At 37.4% G+C, this 20,747-nt stretch overlaps 1 protein-coding gene across 3 annotated transcripts in view; it reads left to right on the top strand.

Annotated features, from left to right (window-relative positions):
* Nucleotides 1-20,747, top strand: part of DMD (dystrophin) — a 2,245,117-nt gene that overhangs the window by 1,466,650 nt on the left and 757,720 nt on the right. For all 3 annotated transcript variants that reach the window (XM_030933724.1, XM_030933725.1, XM_030933726.1), the window contains one exon: nucleotides 13,541-13,642. In XM_030933724.1, coding sequence (XP_030789584.1) covers nucleotides 13,541-13,642 — 102 coding nt within the window. The remainder of the gene's footprint in view (nucleotides 1-13,540; nucleotides 13,643-20,747) is intronic.

Genomic DNA, 20,747 nt, shown 5'->3' with positions numbered 1-20,747 from the left:
TTGAATTTGTTACAATGTTGCAAGACTTTTTAAAAATCTTAAGAATTTTTATCATAGAGAATGAATTAACACTCTTATAATTTTAGGTTTGTTTCTTCCATAATAACCGTCCTTAAAGATTGTGTGTGTGTGTGTGTGTGTGTGTGTGTGTGTGTGTGTTCCTTGATTTTCCAGAGCAAACGTTCACATTGATTTGTTTTACTGACCTTGATATCGTTGCTCCCATTGTAAGATATATCTAGTAAGTTTACTGTTGTTACCTAAATCTGTTTGCTGAATTTTAAAAATGGGAACATGTAGTAAATTTGGGGGAGAAGAAGCTAGTATTTACAAAGTAAACAGAGAACATTGGATATAAACCCTCATTTCATTTTAACCTCCAATGAAGGATATATTCAGTATTAGTATTTCTATTATTTCTTTAGTTTCCTTGCTAATCTGTAATATGTAACATGGTGGCACCCCTTTTCATATAATTCTCTCCTCATTTCTATTTTGGGTGTTTACATATTCTTGTTTCAGTATCTTCTGCTCTTTCTATCTTTTATTGGTTCAACTTTCTTCTCTTATCCTGTGGAGGTGAATACCTAATTCTGGCTCTATCCTCCTCAGTCACTCTACAAGTATCACTGGGACAATATTGTCCAACTACTGTTTTTACCTCCAAACTTGTATTCTTAGCTTTACCCCTAATCTGCACACTACACTTGTTTTTCCAATTACTTTCTGTACATTTGCATCAGTGTTACTCACAGGCACCTTGACTCATGTGTCCAACCTGTAAACATTATTGTTTCCATGTACAGGCTCATCTATCTTCCCTATTCCCCTAGACAGTTTCTCCCAAGTTATAAAATCTTGGTGATTCTGAAAATTTTCTTTTCCCCCATCAAGTCCTGCCAGTCCTGTATCCACAACATAAGAATGATACTGCCTGAACAGCCATGCTGCTCCTGTTTGTTCAATAAGTACTTGGACTTCTAAAGGAATATCCTATGTTTCTTTCATCGGCCCATTATCCTTAAAATCTTGCCTCCAATCTGCTGCTAGAGTTATCATCTTAAAAGAGTCAAATCAGGGTTGGTATTCAAGAAATATTACAAAGTACCAAGTTCTTGGTGTATACAATCAACTTGAGAGAAAGAGAGGGAGAGAAAGAGAGAGAGAGAGAAAACTTTATTCTGTCCTCTACAACACCTGAATGATTCTGTACATATTTATGTTAACAGAGCATTGTTCTATTTCAAATCCTTATACAAGCCAAACTCCTCGCCGGCTTTTGGCAATTGAACTGGCTTTTCCCTCTGCCTGAAATAGTCTTCAGTATGTTGACATGACTCATTTCTTCACTTCATTCCATTTCCTGAAGAGAGAATCAGTCTTCTGTGCTCACAATGCCTAAAATAGAGCCCACTGTCACTCTCTACTTACTTTTTTAAGTCTTTCTTCATAGCATACATATACATATACATATGCATATACATATACATATACAGACATACCTCTGAGACACTGAAGGTTCAGTTCCAGACCACCATAATAAAGTGAGTCACATGAATTTTTTGGTTTCCTGGTACATATAAAAGTCATGTTTATACTCCACTGTAATCTATTAAGTATGCAATAGTGTATGCCTAAAAACTAATGTACATGCCTTAATTTAAAAATGTGTTATTGCGAGCAAGATGGCCGAATAGGAACAGCTCCAGTCTCCAACTCCCGGCGCGAGTGACACAGAAGACCGGTGATTTCTGCATTTTCAACTGAGGTACTGGGGTCATCTCACTGGGGAGTGCCGGACAATCGGGTGCTGGTCAGCTGCTGCAGCCCGACCAGCAAGAGCTGAAGCAGGGCGAGGCATCGCCTCACCTGGGAAGCGCAAGGGGGAAGGCAATCCCTTTTCCTAGCCAGGGGAACTGAGACACACAACACCTGGAAAATCGGGTAACTCCCACCCCAATACTGCGCTTTAAGCAAACGGGCACACCAGGAGATTATACCCACCCCTGGCCGGGAGGGTCCCACGGCCACGGAGCCTCCCTCATTGCTAGCACAGCAGTCTGCGATTTAACCGCAAGGCAGCAGCGAGGCTGGGGGAGGGGTGCCTGCCATTGCTGAGGCTTAAGTAGGTAAACAAAGCCGCTGGGAAGCTCGAACAGGGTGGAGCTCACAGCAGCTCAAGGAAACCTGCCTGTCTCTGTAGACTCCACCTCTGGGGACAGGGCACAGCTAAAAAACAACAGGGGAAGCAGCAGAAGCCTGTGCACACCAGAACGACTCTGTCTGACAGCTTTGAAGAGAGCAGTGGATCTCCCAACACGGAGGTTGAGATTTGAGAACGGACAGACTGCCTGCTCAAGTGGGTCCCTGACCCCTGAGTAGCCTAACTGGGAGACATCCCCCACTAGGGGCAGTCTGACACCCCACACCTCACAGGGTGGAGTACACCCCTGAGAGGAAGCTTCCAAAGTAAGAATCAGACAGGTACACTTGCTGTTCAGCAATATTCTATCTTCTGCAACCTCTGCTGCTGATACCCAGGCAAACAGGGTCTGGAGTGGACCTCAAGCAATCTCCAACAGACCTACAGCTGAGGGTCCTGACTATTAGAAGGAAAACTATCAAACAGGAAGAAAACCTATACCAAAACCCCATCAGTACGTCACCATCATCAAAGACCAGAGGCAGATAAAACCACAAAGATGGGGAAGAAGCAGGGCAGAGGAGCTGGAAATTCAAGAAATAAGAGCACATCTGCCCCTGCAAAGGAGCGCAGCCCATCGCCAGCAATGGATCAAAGCTGGTCAGAGAATGACTTTGACGAGATGAGAGAAGAAGGCTTCAGTCCATCAAACTTGTCAGAGCTAAAGGAGGAATTACGTACCCAGCGCAAAGAAACTAAAAATCTTGAAAAAGAGTGGAAGAATTGATAGCTAGAATAATTAATGCAGAGAAGGTCATAAACAAAATGACAGAGATGAAAACCATGACACGAGAAATATGTGACAAATCCACAAGCTTCAGTAACTGACTTGATCAACTGGAAGAAAGAGTATCAGCGATTGAGGATCAAATGAATGAAATGAAGCGAGAAGAGAAACCAAAAGAAAAAAGAAGAAAAAGAAATGAACAAAGCCTGCAAGAAGTATGGGATTATGTAAAAAGACCAAATCTACGTCTGATTGGGGTGCCTGAAAGTGAAGGGGAAAATGGAACCAAGTTGGAAAACACTCTTCAGGATATCATCCAGGAGAACTTCCCCAACCTAGTAGGGCAGGCCAACATTCAAATTCAGGAAATACAGAGAACACCACAAAGATACTCCTCGAGAAGAGCAACTCCAAGACACATAATTGCCAGATTCACCAAAGTTGAAATGAAGGAAAAAATCTTACGGGCAGCCAGAGAGAAAGGTCGGGTTACCCACAAAGGGAAGCCCATCAGACTAACAGCAGACCTCTCAGCAGAAACTCTACAAGCCAGAAGAGAGTGGGGGCCAATATTCAACATGCTTAAAGAAAAGAATTTTCAACCCAGAATTTCATATCCAGCCAAACTAAGTTTCATAAGTGAAGGAGAAATAAAATCCTTTACAGATAAGCAAATGCTTAGAGATTTTGTCACCACCAGGCCTGCCTTACAAGAGACCCTGAAGGAAGCCCTAAACATGGAAAGGAACAACCGGTACCAGCCATTGCAAAAACATGCCAAAATGTAAAGACCATCGAGGCTAGGAAGAAACTGCATCAACTAACGAGCAAAATAACCAGTTAATATCATCATGGCAGGATCAAGTTCACACATAACCATATTAACCTTAAATGTTAATGGACTAAATGCTCCAATTAAAAGACACAGACTGGCAAACTGGATAAAGAGTCAAGACCCATCAGTCTGCTGTATGCAGGAGACCCATCTCATATGCAGAGACATACATAGGCTCAAAATAAAGGGATGGAGGAAGATCTACCAAGCAAATGGAGAACAAAATAAGCAGGGGTTGCAATCCTAGTCTCTGATAAAATAGACTTTAAACCATCAAAGATCAAAAGCGACAAAGAAGGCCATTACATAGTGGTAAAGGGATCAATTCAACAGGAAGAGCTAACTCTCCTAAATATATATGCACCCAATACAGGAGCACCCAAATTCATAAAGCAAGTCCTTAGAGACTTACAAAGAGACTTAGACTCCCATACAATAATAATGGGAGACTTCAACACTCCACTGTCAACATTAGACAGATCAACGAGACAGAAAGTTAACAAGGATATCCAGGAATTGAACTCATCTCTGCACCAAGCGGACCTAATAGACATCTATAGAACTCTCCACCCCAAATCAACAGAATATACATTCTTCTCAGCACCACATCGCACTTATTCCAAAATTGACCACATAATTGGAAGTAAAGCACTCCTCAGCAAATGTAAAACAACAGAAATTATAACAAACTGTCTCTCAGACCACAGTGCAATCAAACTAGAACTCAGGACTAAGAAACTCAATCAAAACCGCTCAACTACATGGAAACTGAACAACCTGCTCCTGAATGACTACTGGGTACATAATGAAATGAAGGCAGAAATAAAGATGTTCTTTGAAACCAATGAGAACAAAGATACAACATACCAGAATCTCTGGGACACATTTAAAGCAGTGTGTAGAGGGAAATTTATAGCACTAAATGCCCACAAGAGAAAGCAGGAAAGATCTAAAATTGACACTCTAACATCACAATTAAAAGAACTCATCATGACTGGCCATCAGAGAAATGCAAATCAAAACCACAATGAGATACCATCTCACACCAGTTAGAATGGCAATCATTAAAAAGTCAGGAAACAACAGGTGTTGGAGAGGATGTGGAGAAATAGGAACACTTTTACACTGTTGGTGGGATTGTAAACTAGTTCAACCATTATGGAAAACAGTATGGCGATTCCTCAAGGATCTAGAACTAGATGTACCATATGACCCAGCCATCCCACTGCTGGGTATATACCCAAAGAATTATAAATCATGCTGCTATAAAGACACATGCACATGTATGTTTATTGCAGCACTATTCACAATAGCAAAGACTTGGAATCAACCCAAATGTCCATCTGTGACAGACTGGATTAAGAAAATGTGGCACATATACACCATGGAATACTATGCAGCCATAAAAAAGGATGAGTTTGCATCCTTTGTAGGGACATGGATGCCGCTGGAAACCATCATTCTTAGCAAACTGTCACAAGAACAGAAAACCAAACACCGCATGTTGTCACTCATAGGTGGGAACTGAACAATGAGATCACTTGGACTCGGGAAGGGGAACATCACACACTGGGGCCTATCATGGGGAGGGGGAAGGGGGGAGGAATTGCATTGGGAGTTATACCTGATATAAATGACGAATTGATGGGTGCTGACGAGTTGATGGGTGCAGCACACCAGCATGGCACAAGTATACATATGTAACAAACCTGCACGTTATGCACGTGTACCCTAGAACTTAAAGTATATAAAAAAAAAATTAAAAAAAAATATGTTATTGCAATGTTCAAGCTGAGAGCCAAATCAAGAATGCAACCTATTTACAGTAGCCACAAAAAATTAAATATCTAGGAATACATCTAACCAAAAGGTGAAAGATCTCTACAGGGGTAACTACAAAACACTGCTGAAAGAAACCGTAGATAACACAAACAAATGGAAAAACATTCCATGTTAATGGCAAGGAAGAATCAATATCATTAAAATGGACATACTGCTTATAGCAATCTACAGATTCAATGCTATTCCTATCAAACTACCAGTGTCATTTTTCAAAGAATTATAAAAAACTATCCTAAAATTCATATGAATCTAAAAAAGAGCCTGAAGAGTAAAAGCAATCATAAGTGAAAGGAATAAAGCATGATATTAACCAACTTCAAACTATACTATAAGGCTACAGTTACCCAAACAGAATGGGACTTTTACAAAAACAGAAACTCAGACCAGTAGAACAGAATGGAGAACCCAGAAATAAAGCCGCATACCTACAGCCATCTGATCTTTAACAAAGTAAATGAAAAAATGGGGAAAGGACCCCCTACTCAATAAATGGTACTGGGATAGCTGGCTAACCATATGCAGAGGAATGAAACTGGACTCCTACCTTTCACTATATACAAAAATTAACTCAAGATGGATTAAAGATTTTAAAAAATAAAATCTCGGCCAGGTGTGGTGGCTCACACCTGTAATCCCAGCACTTTGGGAGGCTCAAGCAAGCAGATCACGAGGTCAGGAGATCGAGACCATCCTGGCCAACGTGGTGAAATCCCGTCTCTACTAAAAATAGAAAAAAATTAGCTGGGCATGGTGGCACGTCCCTGTAATCCCAGCTACTTGGGAGGCTGAAGCAGGAGAACCGCTTGAACGAGGGAGTTGGAGGTTGTAGTGAGCCCAGATAGCATTACAGAGCTCCAGCCTGACAACAGAGCAAGACTCTGTCCCTAAATAAATAAGTTAAATTAAATTAAATCTCAATCTAGAAGAATCCTAGAAGAAAACCTAGGAAATACTATTCTGAACATCACCCTTGGGAAGGAATTCATTACTAAGTCCTTAAAAGCAAATGTAACAAAACCAAAAATTAACAAGTGGGATCTAATTAAACTAAAGAGTTTCGGCACAGCAAAATAAACTATCAACAGAGTAAACAGACAACCCACAGGATGAGAGAGAATATACACAAACTATCCATCAGACAAAGATCCAATATCCATAATCTATAGGGAACTTAACAAGCAAAACACAGATAACCCCATTAAAAAAGTGGGCAAAAGACATGAACAGATAGATACTTCTCAAAAGAAGACACACAGGTGGCTAACAGGTATGAAAAAATGCTCCACATCACTCATCATCAGAGAAAAGGAAATCAAAACCACAGTGAGATACCATCTCACACCAGTCAGAATACCTGTTATCAAAAACTCAAAACATAATAGATGTTGGTGAGACTGCAGAGAAAAGGGAACATTTTACACTGTTGGTGGGAGTGTAAATTAGTTCAGCCACTGTGGAAAGCAGTTTGGAAATTTCTCAACTTAAAATGCACTATCATTCGACCCAGCAATCCCATTACTGAGTATATATCCAAAAGAAAAGAAATCATTCTACTAAAAAGACACATGCACTTGTATGTTCATTGTAGCACTGTTCACAATAGAAAAGCCAAGGAATCAACCTAGATGACCATCAGTGGTAGACTGGATGAAGAAAATGTGGTACACATACAATATGAAATACTACACAACCATAAAAAAGAATGAAAGTATGTCCTTTGTAGCAACATGCATGCAACTGGAGGCCATTATCGTAAGTGAATTAGTAGGAACAGAAAACCAAATACCACATGTTCTCACTTATAAGTGGGCCTAAACATTGGGCATTCATGGACATACAGATGGCAACTGTACATACTGGAAACTAGTAGGGGAAGAGATAAGGAAGGGGCAAGAGTTGAAAAACTATTAGATACAATGTGCACTATCTCAGTGACAGGATCAGTCATACTCTAAACCTCAGTATCACCCAATAAGTATATAAATGTGACAAACCTGCACATGTACCCCTTAAATCTAAAATAATAGCTGAAATTATTTAAAAACTACTTTGTTGCTGAAGCTTGCTAACAATCATCTTAGCCTTCAATGAGTCTTAATCATTTTGCTGATGGATGGTCTTGCCTTGATGTAGATAGCTGCTGACTGATCAGAGTAGTAACTGATGAAGGTTGGAGTGACTGTGCCAATTTCTTAGAATAAAACAACTATGAAGTTTGCTATGTTGATTGATTTTTTTCACAAAAGATTTTTATGTAGCATGTGATGCTATTTGATAGCATTTCACTCACAGTAGATCTTTCAAAAATGAGGTCAAGCCTCTCATACCCTGCTGCTGCTTTACCAACTAAGTTTACAGAATATTCTAAACCCTTTGTTGTCATTTCAACATTGTTTACAGCATCTTCACCAGAAGTAGATTCTGTCTCATGAAAACACTTTGTTATGTTCATCTGTAAGTAGCAACTCTTCATCCATTGAAGTTTTATTATGAGATTACAGCCACTCAGTTACACCTTCAGGCTCCACTTCTTATTCTAGTTCTCTTGCAATTTTTTCCACATCCACAGTAACTTCCCCCACTAAAGTTTTGGACCCTCATAGTCATTCATGAGGGTTGGAATAAACTTCTTCCAAACTCCTTGTAATGTTGATATTTACCACTTTCCATGAATCACAAATTTTCTTAATGGCATCTGGAATGGTGAGTCCTTTCTAGAAGATTTTCAGTTTACCCAAATCCATCAGAGGAATCACTGCCTAGGGCAACTATAGCCTTACAAAATATACTTTTTAAAGAATAAGACTTGAGAACTGAAATGACTCCTTGATCCAAGATCTGCAGAATGGATGTTGTGTTAGCAGGCATAAAAACAAAATTAATCTCTTGGTACATCTTCATCAGACCTTTTGGCTGACCTGGTGCATTATCAACAAGCAGTAATATATTGAAAGAGATTTTTTCTTCTGTGCAATAGGTATGGCCAATGGGCTTAAAATATTCAGTAAACCATGCTGTAAAGAGATGTGCTATCATCCAGGCTTTGTTGTTCCCTTTATAGAGCACAGGCAGAGTCTATTAGCATAATTGTAAGGGCCCTAGGATTTTTGGAATGGTAAATCAGCATTGGCTTTAATTGAAAGTCACCGATTGCATTAGCCCCTCACAAGAGGGTCAGCCTGTCCCTTGAACTTTCAAAGCCAGGCATTGACTTCTCTCTAGCTAGTCAATGAAAGTCCTAGGTGGCATCTTTTTCCAATAGAAGACTGCTTCATCTACACTGAAAATCTGTTGTTTAGTGTAGCTACCTTCATCATCTTAGATATTAGCTTAATCTTCTGGGTAGTTTGCTGCAGCTTCTCCATCAGCACTTGTTGCTCCACCTTGCACTTTTATGTTATGGAGAGGGTTTCATCCTAAAGCCTCATGAACAAACCTCTGCTGGCTTCCAACTTTTCTTCTACAATTTCCTCACCTCTCTCAGCATTCATACAAGTGAACAGAATTGAGCCTTGCTCTGAATTAGGCTTTGGCTTAAGAGAATGTTGTGGCTGTTTTGAACTTCTGTCCAGACCACTAAGACATTCTCCATATTAACAATAAGGCTGTTCTACTTTGTTATCATTTGCATGTTTACTAGACTAGCACTTTTAATTTTCTTCAAGAATTTTTCCTTTGCATTCACAACTTAGCTAACAGGCACAAGAGGCCTAGCTTCCAGCCTATCTTGGCTTTTGACATGCCTTCCTCACCAAGTTTAATCATTTCTAGCTTTTGATTTAAAGTGAGAGGCATGCAACTCTTATTTTCCCTTGAACACTTAGAGGTCATAGTACAGTTATTAACTGGCATAATTTCAATATTGTTATGTCTCAGAATAGGGAGGCCCAAGGAGAGGAAAAGAGGTGAGGGAATGACTGACTGGTCAGTGGAGAGTTCAGAATACATACATTAATGGATTAAGTGTGCCATCTTATATGGGCACTGTTTGTGGCACCCCAAAACTATTAAAATAGTAACGTCAAAGATTACTGATTACCTGTCACCATAACAGTTATAAAAATATTGAAAAAGCTTGAAATATTGTGAGAATTATCAAAATGTGACACAGAGACATGAAGTAAGCACATGGTGTTGGAAATGTTGCTGATAGACTTGCTTGATGCAGGGTTGCTACAAACCTTCAGTTTGTAAAAACTGCAGTATCTGCAGAGCCAATAAGGCAAAACTCAGTAAAATGAGGTACACCTGTACATATACATACATGTGTCTAAATATCCATTCACACATATGCATATGTGTATATGTGCATATTATACCTATATGTTGATATGTGTATTATATGTCATACCTAATACACATATATATGTATATACATGTATATCACACACATATATTCATATTGTAAATTGAAAATTTTCTAGTGCTGTATCCCAATCTCTAGCTTATGGTGGGCCCTCCAAATCATTTGATAAATATATTGAATAGATGATGCAGCAGCTATCTTTTGAATACATACTCCATTTTTAGAAATATAAATCTTTTTTAAAGGTTGGAATAATATACGAAGTTTGGTGTTCAGTGCAAAAGGTTTTAACATATAAATACTATGAAAAGCAAAAGTTGCATTAAATGTATCAAATACAAATTATATGTATTGGGAGACAGAGGGACACGTTAAATTTAAGGGAATCTGAGGAGAATATTGACTTCCTGTGTTCGATGAGTGAAAAAGAAAAGTGAGGTGGGAGTGTTTGAAAGGAAAGATGAGCTTTTCCATGCTAGGACAGCACAGGTTTTAATACTCATAGAAGTTTTTAGTTTTGTATAGGAAGTATGATCCTCCAGCCCTTCAAGTTTACTGTTCTACTGAAATTACAAATGAAAACTAATAAATGTTTACTATGCTTCAAGTGTAATAGTTATAAAGTGTCTGATTAGCGGTCCCACATTCAGATGTTGGTTATGTAAAATATTCATGCTAAATAATATAAATGCTAAAACATTTGTATTTATGATTTTCCCTTGGTTTGCTAGATGGAGATTAAATTATCCAAATTCAGCTAAAAAGAAAAATATGGAATAAATGGAATTTTAGTTTAAAGGAAGTCAATTAAAGCATGAATTAAGTATAAAATAATCCCATTTTAATTTATAATAGAAATGGGTTTTCTGAGACACTATTGTAATCAATAACGTGAAGATGTAAAATTTCCCAAAAAATCGCTAAAGGAAATCCAAAAGTAGAAAAGTAGACTCTGTATCGAACTCTAGCAGATTATTTAGAAAGAAAATAATCTGTGCCATGAACCTTTCGACTGTCTGCATGAACAAATGTCTCTAGTAATACACACTCTAACTCAGTTCCCATAGGCTCAAAGTTGCAACAGTATTTATTTGCCCATTCAACAATTTTTTGTTTAGCACCTACTATGTGTTAGGCACTTCCAGGGATGTGAGTGAACAAGGTAGTTATGGACCTTACTCTTATAGAGGATAATTCTTTAGGAATGGTCAACACCATACATATACACACAGTTTGACTAATTGTGATGTGTTTTGAAGGAGGAAGCAAAGGAATTGAAACAGTTTAAGACTGTAGGTTGGCAGTGGGAACAATGGTCTTTGCTATCATTTTTCAAAAATTCCAATGAATGGGAATGACTACTGTTGCATGAAGTTGCGTGTCTCCCTCTGACCCATAGTGATTCTCTATTATCAGAGAGGTAGGACATGTTTTTCAGCATACGTGATAATGTCAGATTCAGATGGTGGAAGTAAAATTCTTAATGCTTAGAAATCACATAATTTGATCAAGTCATTTAGATATGTTATTAAGCTGTTGTAAGATACGAAGAAGTAGCTGTTACTACTGCCAATAGCATAAACTTTGGATTCAGACCTAGCCGTGTTTGAATATTAACTGTTCTACATCCCACGAGGTTGTGGGCAAGCTATTCACATCATTGTCACTACCATCACTACTATCCCACCCACCCTTGATTCATTTTCTTATCTGTAAATTGGCAATCTGTTTGAATCAGGGTTGGGGAAGGGAAATAGTACTCATTATACCAATGGTAACTATGCTATCATCAATAATACAGTCTACAGCTATGGTGAAGCTAATCAGAAAACATTGTCTATTACCAGTAATTAGCAATATCAATAAATATCACAAGAAAAGTCCCAGCTGTCAGTGAATAAATAGAAAGTAGTGGTTTGTCTTAAGAGAAACACATACAAAATGAATGGTGGTGACAGTGCTTTAAGTTAACTCATCAGTTTATATGTGTAATGCATATATAATTTCAAATGTATAATTTAGACATTGTACATGGATTTGGCTTGGTACTTTATGGTATACATAAATGATAAATGTGTAGGTTGAAAATTCAGTTACTTTTTTTCCTTTTCTTAAATCATTTTTACTTTGGGGAAGATACGCTCTTTTGTCTGCTTCCTTAGAATAATATATTTTATTTTCTCTTAAAGTATTTTGAGACCATATAACTATTTACTACACCAAAATGTTTTTTGCAAATGGGGTATTCAAGGGTGAATTTATAGTGGCTGGGGACCTATTCGGAATTCAGTAAGTAAAACTAGATTTTCTGATCTGAGATCAGAGCTATTTCTACCTCTAGCAAAGACATACAGTCATTCCGGGTGCTGCATTTTCAGGGAACAATGTGTTTTCTTGGCAAGGGGCAGTAAGACCATCAATTGGTAGTTCTACATGTAAAGTAGTTAAACTCCTGTTATAAAGGAACTGAAATTTGCATACATAACCATTAACACATGAGGTTAGTTATATACAATTTTGACCAAAGTGCCTGTTTGCCGCTGGTGTTTATTATAATAAGAACTGGAGAAAAATAGTCTATCTCAAGAGTATGTGCTGAGCACCCATAAGTTGCAAGACAACGTACTGGGCAGTTTGAGATTATAGTAATTTGGGATTTCCTACTGATGAACTGAGAGGGAACAGGTACAAACACAGTATACAAAGGAAACAGTGGCATGAAGACACACACAGCAGTGCTGGGAGGCTCCGGGATAGGAGAGGGAGGAAGAGAGATGTGGGTTAATCAGGAGCTGCTCTCTGGGGAAGATTGTCCAGGCCCTGACTGATGCCTGACGTTGATTAATTGATACTCTATCCTAGTGTTTAACAAGTGTTCTATCCAAAAAGTCTTCTGTAATATTTAACTTCACTTCTGTCAGCTTCAATTTCTGCACATTTCTTTTGTCCTCTCATCAAGAGAGCTAGGCAGCAGATAGTAACAAAATGCTTATATTCCTATACCTAAAGGATCTCTTTGTCATGCTTCAGCCTTCTCCAGACTGAAGAAAAGCAAATAATACAAAAAAAAAAAAAATCATTCTTCGAAAGGCCTATTTGACTCATTAATAAATAATAAGCTTTGATACTGTACTTTAAGTGTTTACCCTTTGGAAAGAAAATAATTTTGACAGTGATGTAGAAATAATTATTTGATATTTATTTCAAAACAAAATTTATATCCAATACTCAAAACAGAATTTTTTAAAACAATAAGTGTATAAAGTAATATGAACATTAGGATTATTGAGATTATTAAAGCTAAAACTAGTGTTTATTCATATAAGTTATGTTAATTGTACTGTCATTATTGCATTTTACTTTTTTGAAAAGTAGAAAGTTAACGCCTGTGTTTCTATATGAGTATTATTATATAATTCAAGAAGATATTGGATGAATTTTTTTAACTTTACTCTGTTTCACATCTCTGTTTCTTTTCTCTGCATCAAAAGCTACATTTTTGTGCCCTTATGTACCCAGCAGAAATTGATCTGCAATACATGTGGAGTCTCCAAGGGTATATTTAAATTTAGTAATTTTATTGCTAACTGTGAAGTTAATCTGCACTCTATGGGTTCTTTTCCCCAGGAAACTGAAATCGCAGTTCAAGCTAAACAACCGGATGTGGAAGGGATTTTGTCTAAAGGGCAGCGTTTGTACAAGGAAAAACCAGCCACTCAGCCAGTGAAGGTAATGAAACAACCTCTAGCTATATCCATTACCTCATAATGGGTTATGCTTCCCCTGTTGTACATTTGCCATTGACGTGGACTATTTATAATCAATGAAATAACTTGTAAGTAAATACTGGCCATACTGTAATAGCAGAGGCAAAGCTGTCTTTTTGATCATCATATCCTATTTATATATTGTGATCTTAAGGCTGTTAACGAGTCATTGCATTAAAGAACTGATTTCTGTCCTGGTGTGCTGCCATCAATACAAAAGTAGTCCCACCTTCAAGGTAGATTAAATTCTTTGGGGTTTTATTGCTTTGCTTGTCAGCCTTGATGCTTTTCATATTGTTTGGTTTAATTCAAATCAAGCTACTACATCATAGTGTCTGTCTCCAACAGCTGTAAAGAATCACAATATGGTCTGTGACCTTTCTTTCCTTTGTTGCTCTTTCTTATAAAAGAGGAAAATCGACATTGAGGCTTCAGTATTTCATTGGGTCAAGAATTTTTAGTGAAATGTCATGTAATTGCTTATTTCTTTGGCAAAAAGCTGGCCTGGGATAAAGCTATCTATTTTGTTTTCTTCTCCATATGCATGTTGAAGTCTAGGTCACATTTATTCACAGGCTATTACATAAGGAGGGAGATGGAAAGCCAGGTCAGTTTTCAAAAAATAGCTAATCAATGCCTTCCATTTGCAAATGAGAGTCCAGTGCTAAATACACGTTAGCAATAGGTTACCTGATTCTCTGTACTTGACCGAAATTATAATGGTTCCCATTGTGATGAAGGTTCCTGAGATCCTGTAATTGTGGTTGTTTATTGATCAGTCTTGGTTTCTCAGTGAATGTTGCAGGCTTGGATACAATGAACCTCGCCCTCATGTTTAAAACTGCTTGAAATCAGTTCAGGTCAATAACCTCATTATACAGAACCAGTTTGTCCTTGCAAACAACATTACCATGACTTAGATTCTGTCTCTAAGGTCGCTGCTTAGTTTCCCTTGCACTTGGCCCAAGCTTAATTTCTAGAAGATTGTTTGTTTTCCTTACAGCTTACAAGAGACTTTTCCTTAGGTAAAGTTGAAGTTTGCACCTGAGCTTAATGTCCAAACACCAGACACTGAAAATCACAGGTTTCTCTGTGGATATCAACATACATTTATTCAGGAATATATTGCAACCACTCCAAAAATCTAGAAAAGTAATTTGTATCCAGTTCAAGCCCAGTATAATCATTTTTCACAAACTATCAAAACTAACAATGTGCTCAGTATTTAATTCGAAGAGCTAGAGAAAGTCCTGAAAGCAGCAAATTTCAGAGTTTCTGTTGATGTTCTGAAGAAAGCCAGCCCCCAGAGCAGTTAACAGGGTGACTTTCATTGTAGCAAGCCATGAAATGCACAAATGGACAATTGCATACATTTCTTTCTACTCTTTGTTGATCCTCAAAGACTTTATGCCTTATGGTGTATGACTATGAATTAAGGTTTGTCACTAATTATTAGAGATCACAAAGGTACATGTAATTTGGCTTTTACTTTTGTGCCTTTGTAAAAGAGAGAGAGAGAGATCTTAATTAAAAGCCAGTCAGACAATTTTTGCTTTCATTACGTACAAAACAATCCAAATACTTGATACTAACTTATCACACCTCCACCCACACACTCAACTACTGGGCCACTTGGAGATCACAACTGGGATCTGCCATGCCTGAGCATATCTGCTTCCTGCTAATGCATTAGTGATGTAAAAGGAGAATTACTTTTCTGGAATAAAAAGAACGAACCAGGAGCTGTTGCTTTCCTTCTCTTTCACAATCCTTAAAACCATTTTTGTAGCAGACAGCACTGTTCTTTCCTTCCTTCTTTTTTTTTTTTTTTTTTTTTTTTTTCTCCTTGCCTGCTTCCCCATTTTCTCTCCATTTGGCACACTGGGAGAAGCTGAACTTAAGGGAAAATTTATTCTTGTTTTCCCATTTCTCCCTTGGATTTGGAGAAGAATCAGCATATCAAGTTGGCTGGGCATGGTGGCTCACGCCTATAATCCCAGCACTTTGCGAGGCCAAGGCAGGTAGATCACCTGAGGTCAGGAGTTCGAGACCAGCCTGGCCAACATGGCGAAACCCTCTCTCTACTAAAAATATGAAAATGAGCCAGCTGTGGTGGCAGGCGCCTGTAATCCCAGCTACTTGGGAGGCTGAGGCAGGAGAATCGCTTGAACCCGAGAGGCAGAAGTTGCAGTGAGCCGAGACCACGCCATTGCACTCCAGCCTGGGCTACACGAGCAAAACTCCGTTTCAAAATATATAGATATAGATATCAAGTTGATAGGGGCAAAAATGCAAGACTGATTTGGGAGTTATGGGGTGTAAAAAAATGGTTGACTCGTGCAAAACTTTTGCTATGGACTGTGACCTTGGAAACATCTGAAGATTAGCTGGGGTTTGTGGTAGCCTGAAACAACTAGAGGCTCAAAAAATGACCTCACAGTTTTGAACATGACACCCAGCAATACAAGGTAGAAAGCTGTGAGGGCTGTTTAAATCTCTGCATGGATCAAAAATTTATTTTTAAAGGTTAGAGTGATTTTTCTGAAGGACGCTCCATTGCTCTGATAGAAAGTGAACAAAGCCTTTTTCAACTTTGAGTCCATATATCAACATTTAAAATGTGTCCTGTGTCTCATGCCTCTTCTTCACTCTGGGTCTTGTTACCTCTTAATAGAAGAGGAAACGAGTCCGAGTAGCCTGCAGCACATTTTCATGAGAGAATTGTGTTTCTGTTTTGTTTTGGGGGGCAGGTGCATTTGGGAACTGTAATAATGATGAAGAAAATGATATTCTTTAAAAAGAAAATGAAAATCTCTCATGATGTATATGTAAGATCCAGTATTTAAATGGATAATTAGTATGTCCACCGCTTACAGACATTCTAATTAAAGACACATCAGGGAATTATTCTGTTTCTTAGGGAATTGACTTGTCTATTGGCACCTCCGCATTCTGCATCAGACAGCCTGTCTGTTCAGCTCCTACGCTCACCTCCCAAGCTGAGTTCTGATTGGAAGCTGAGTTAATCCCTGTTCAGTTTCTTTCCTCTTTCGTCTTTCCTTCACTTCATCCACTTCTTTAAGATTTCTTTTATTTTCAAAGATGGTATATTTCTGGTTTCTTTTTTGAAATCTCTGACTAACCAATTTCTTTATTTTCTTTGAGGACTTCCTGTAAAAGGTCAAAATTATGAAATAATACTACTAATGACATATATGTAGTACTAATCTCTGCTGCAAAATAACTGGAAACATCTTAGGATCATATGATCAAATACCTCTCCATCTTTGTTTAACACTTCCTCGAACTCTCCCTCTCTCTCCCTCTCTCTCTCTCTTCTCTCCCTCTCTCTCTCTCTCTTCTCTCCCTGTCTCTCTCTCTTCTCTCCCTGTCTCCCTCTCTCTCTCTCCCCCCTACACACATACTTTTATTTGTTTGTATGTTATTTCTTCATCTTAACTTCAGAAATTATTGAAGACTGACTATATGAGTTATATAAGTTGTTTAAAATGTTGCTAAAGTTATAGTTTTGGTGTAATGTATTACATTAATGCCATAAATGAAATAGTTTTTAATGTGTTCCATTTTTCCATAGAGTAATAACGAGGTCCTCAATAGCACCCCATTTACCAGTTTAAAAGCAACAAAAACTACTGCTATCAGTAACAACAATATAAACTACAAAAGAAATACGCCATTTGTTGTTTGGTTTTTATTATAAAATTGTATTTTTAACTGTCTTGAACTTAAGCATTTAGGCGCCATTTTCTTGTATTCATACTCATTTTTAACTTAAGTTAGAAAACTACACTTTCAGTTAACTTTTAAAAATGTGTTCATATACTTTCAATGCTTACATCACCTGCCATGTATTAGAACTGAGAGCATTAATGGAATTTTAAATGTCTTAGTTACTTTCTAAAGTGATAAAATGAAGCCAGCTGGTTTGCTTTGCTAACTTTTTATATTATCAAAAAATGTTACTTACATAACCTAATTTTACTTACTGCTCTTGAATTATTTTTCAATGTAACAGAAAAAGGTGTGAGGACCTTTCTGTGTTTGGCCAAAGGGTTCCATCCCAACCTTTAACACAAAATAATTGTTGTAGACAAATGGTCAAGAGGGCAATTATAATCTTCCAGGCATCATTTCCTCAGATATGAGCTGCAAAATGACAGCATCATTAGTCATTTTCAATTACAGTCAATCACAACCAGGGATGTTTCATTTTCCCAGCTGTTTTGTTGTTAATTAACTAGATTAAGCTGTTTTTTTCCTTCCAATGAGTTTGTTCTACTGCCAACATCGACATCTTAACATTTTTAAAAACTTCCTTAGGGTTTATTTTTTGCCTAACAATCTTTAATATATTACTCACAACAGATGTGCATCTCAAGACTGATTCACAGTGTAGCAGGTCGAATGGTATTTCATTGGTCAAAATGTTGCCGAAATCAATATAATTACCATTAAAACAATACTTGGATTTCATAAATCATCTGTCATGCATACAATCTCATTTACCTGGTGTAACTTCACTTATAGCAACAGAAATCAATAGAGAGATAACAGATAAAAATTGTCCCCTCAAATGAACAAGTCTATTTTGACTGACTCATTTAGTAAGCACAATTCCCATGCCAATAACACCAGAATAAATTGGGAGAGGACTTCTAGAAAGAAGATAACAATGTTAGAAATACTTAATAATTTATAAGTAAATTCATAGTAACATTTTATTTTTTAAAAATATGTTTGCTTTACAACTGAAAAAAAAGTCTTGGAGTATAAGAGGTTGAATAAATGCTAATCCCAATGCATAAACTTAAGGAGAGCTTCACTTTCCCAATGAGAAGAGAAAAAAATTATAATAGATTTTTGGGCAACTTGTAAACGTAAACACTTAGAAATATGGATGAGATTGTCAAATTTCTAATTATATTCAATTTCTTAATTGAGTAGCATTTCCATATTTCCAGTCTTACATTTTATAAAATAACACACTCATTTAGAAATACCTGGCACATTTATATTTTATGAAACAATTTCATTCAAATGCTCCATATGTATATTCTAGAATTCTGGAGCTCATCACCTTGCTAAGTTATTTGTAATATGGCACTGTTTGAATCCCCACATAATACTCTGAAACCCCTCTGGCCAAGATTACTAGCAACATACCTGTAATCAACAAATTAAGAATATTTACCTTGTTGCAGCAAGAGCATAAAACACTTCAGACAGAGTGTGGGCATCTCAGTAAGAGGGCATTGGAAAAAGCTTCTTACAGAGCTCAGCTGGCTGCATGATTCTAAGGAGGAATTCAGAAAGTAGAAGCCATTTCTGGATTAGATGTTTTCAAGAAACAGAGTCAATGTAGTGATTAGGTATCTTAGTGTTTATCTAGAAGATGAGATTAAAGTAGGGCTAGACACGTCATTGGTAAAGGAGCAGCAATGCCTCATATGAGTCATTTCTGTGATAGCAGAAAGGCCTTGTCTCTGTCTTGTTTCAAACACGGCCATGGGGTGGCCTTGGGTCTGCCTAGTTTATTTCTATGAGTGTTTTTTAACATCCAGCTGGGACCATCATGGCCTAGCTAGCTGCCAGCTACCAGCAGGGCCATTTTTCACGTTCTCAATGCTATAACTGAAATTTTTAATCCCAAACTTCAATACCCATTCACAAAATATTAGGACAACTGTTTTTTTCATTTTTCATAGATATGAATTGTGTTTGCTTGTTTGTTTTTGAGACGGAGTTTTGCTTTTTTGTTACCCAGGCTGGAGTGCAGTGGCACGATCTCGGCTCACTGCAACCTCCACCTCCCAGGTTCAAGCGATTCTCCTGCCTCAGCCTCCCAGGTAGCTGGGACTACAGGCATGCGCCACCACGCCCAGCTAATTTTGTATTTTTAATAGAAATGGAGTTTCTCCACATTGGTCAAGCTGGTCTCAAACTCCCGACCTCAGGTTATCAGGCTGCCTCGGCCTCCCAAAGTCCTGGGATTACAGGCGTGAGCCACCACACCCGGCCAGATGTGATTTTTTAAATTTTCCCAATAGACTCACATATTGTTTTTGCTTTTTAAATTGTTTGGCTTTTTAACAAATTCTTTAAAAGACTTATTTACAATGGTCTCCGCCAGGAGTGATTGTGAAGCTATACATTAGGAATGATTGCTCAAGATTTATCAACTTGCTTTGCCTCCCTTTTTAATTAAGCAAATTCTGTCAGAATACTTATATAAGCATCACATCTCTTGAGGTTATTTCAGGCTAATATACAACATTGTGGTTCAGGATAAAATAATTGAGACATAAGAGGTAGTATAAAGTCTTGAATATGAGCCAACTTTCTTTTCTGAGAGAAGATTTGAGTGAAAAGTCTCATATGCTCAGTAGCTCATGCTGAAATTAGGAAAGCATTTTAGAGATTTGAATTTCCCCTCTTGTCCTCAGTTGTATTAATTACACTTAAAAAGAGAGACAAAGAGACATAGATGTTTCAATTACAGTATTCAAATGTATGCCTGTATATGTACAGCCGTAGGTAGAGTCCTTTATTTATTCAGTAGATATTAATTACATGCCAACCATTGACACAAGATATATTTTTAAATTTTGAAAATCTCAAACTCAGAGTTTAAACTATATTCTAGTTTACTTTTTTAAACAAATGATATTTTTATGATTGTATAAAACAAATACATTATTTTCCCTTATTCTACATCAAATAATATTTCTAGAAGGCTTTTTTCCTTGTCTTAATGATAGAAAACATAAAAATCATTTAATATTTTTTAAATATCCCAAAATATGAGGCAAGAAAGCAACCACAATTGTAGCTACCTTAAGAAACTGTTAATTTCTTAAAATATTTTTTATTTTTAATTTTATGTATGTATAATTGTACATATTTATATGTGGGCTGCAAGTGATATTTTGCTTATTTCTTATAATTTCAGTAGTTTTGGGGGTACAGGTGGTTTTTGGTTACATGGATGAGTTCTATAGTGGCAAATTCTGAAATTTTTTATGTATCCATTACCTGAGTAGTATACA

The sequence above is a fragment of the Rhinopithecus roxellana genome, chromosome 7 (genome assembly GCF_007565055.1).
Source record: "Rhinopithecus roxellana isolate Shanxi Qingling chromosome 7, ASM756505v1, whole genome shotgun sequence".
NCBI lineage: Eukaryota > Metazoa > Chordata > Mammalia > Primates > Cercopithecidae > Rhinopithecus > Rhinopithecus roxellana.
The sequence above is the reverse complement of the archived record's forward strand: the minus strand, read 5'-3'. Positions and strand labels throughout refer to the sequence as shown.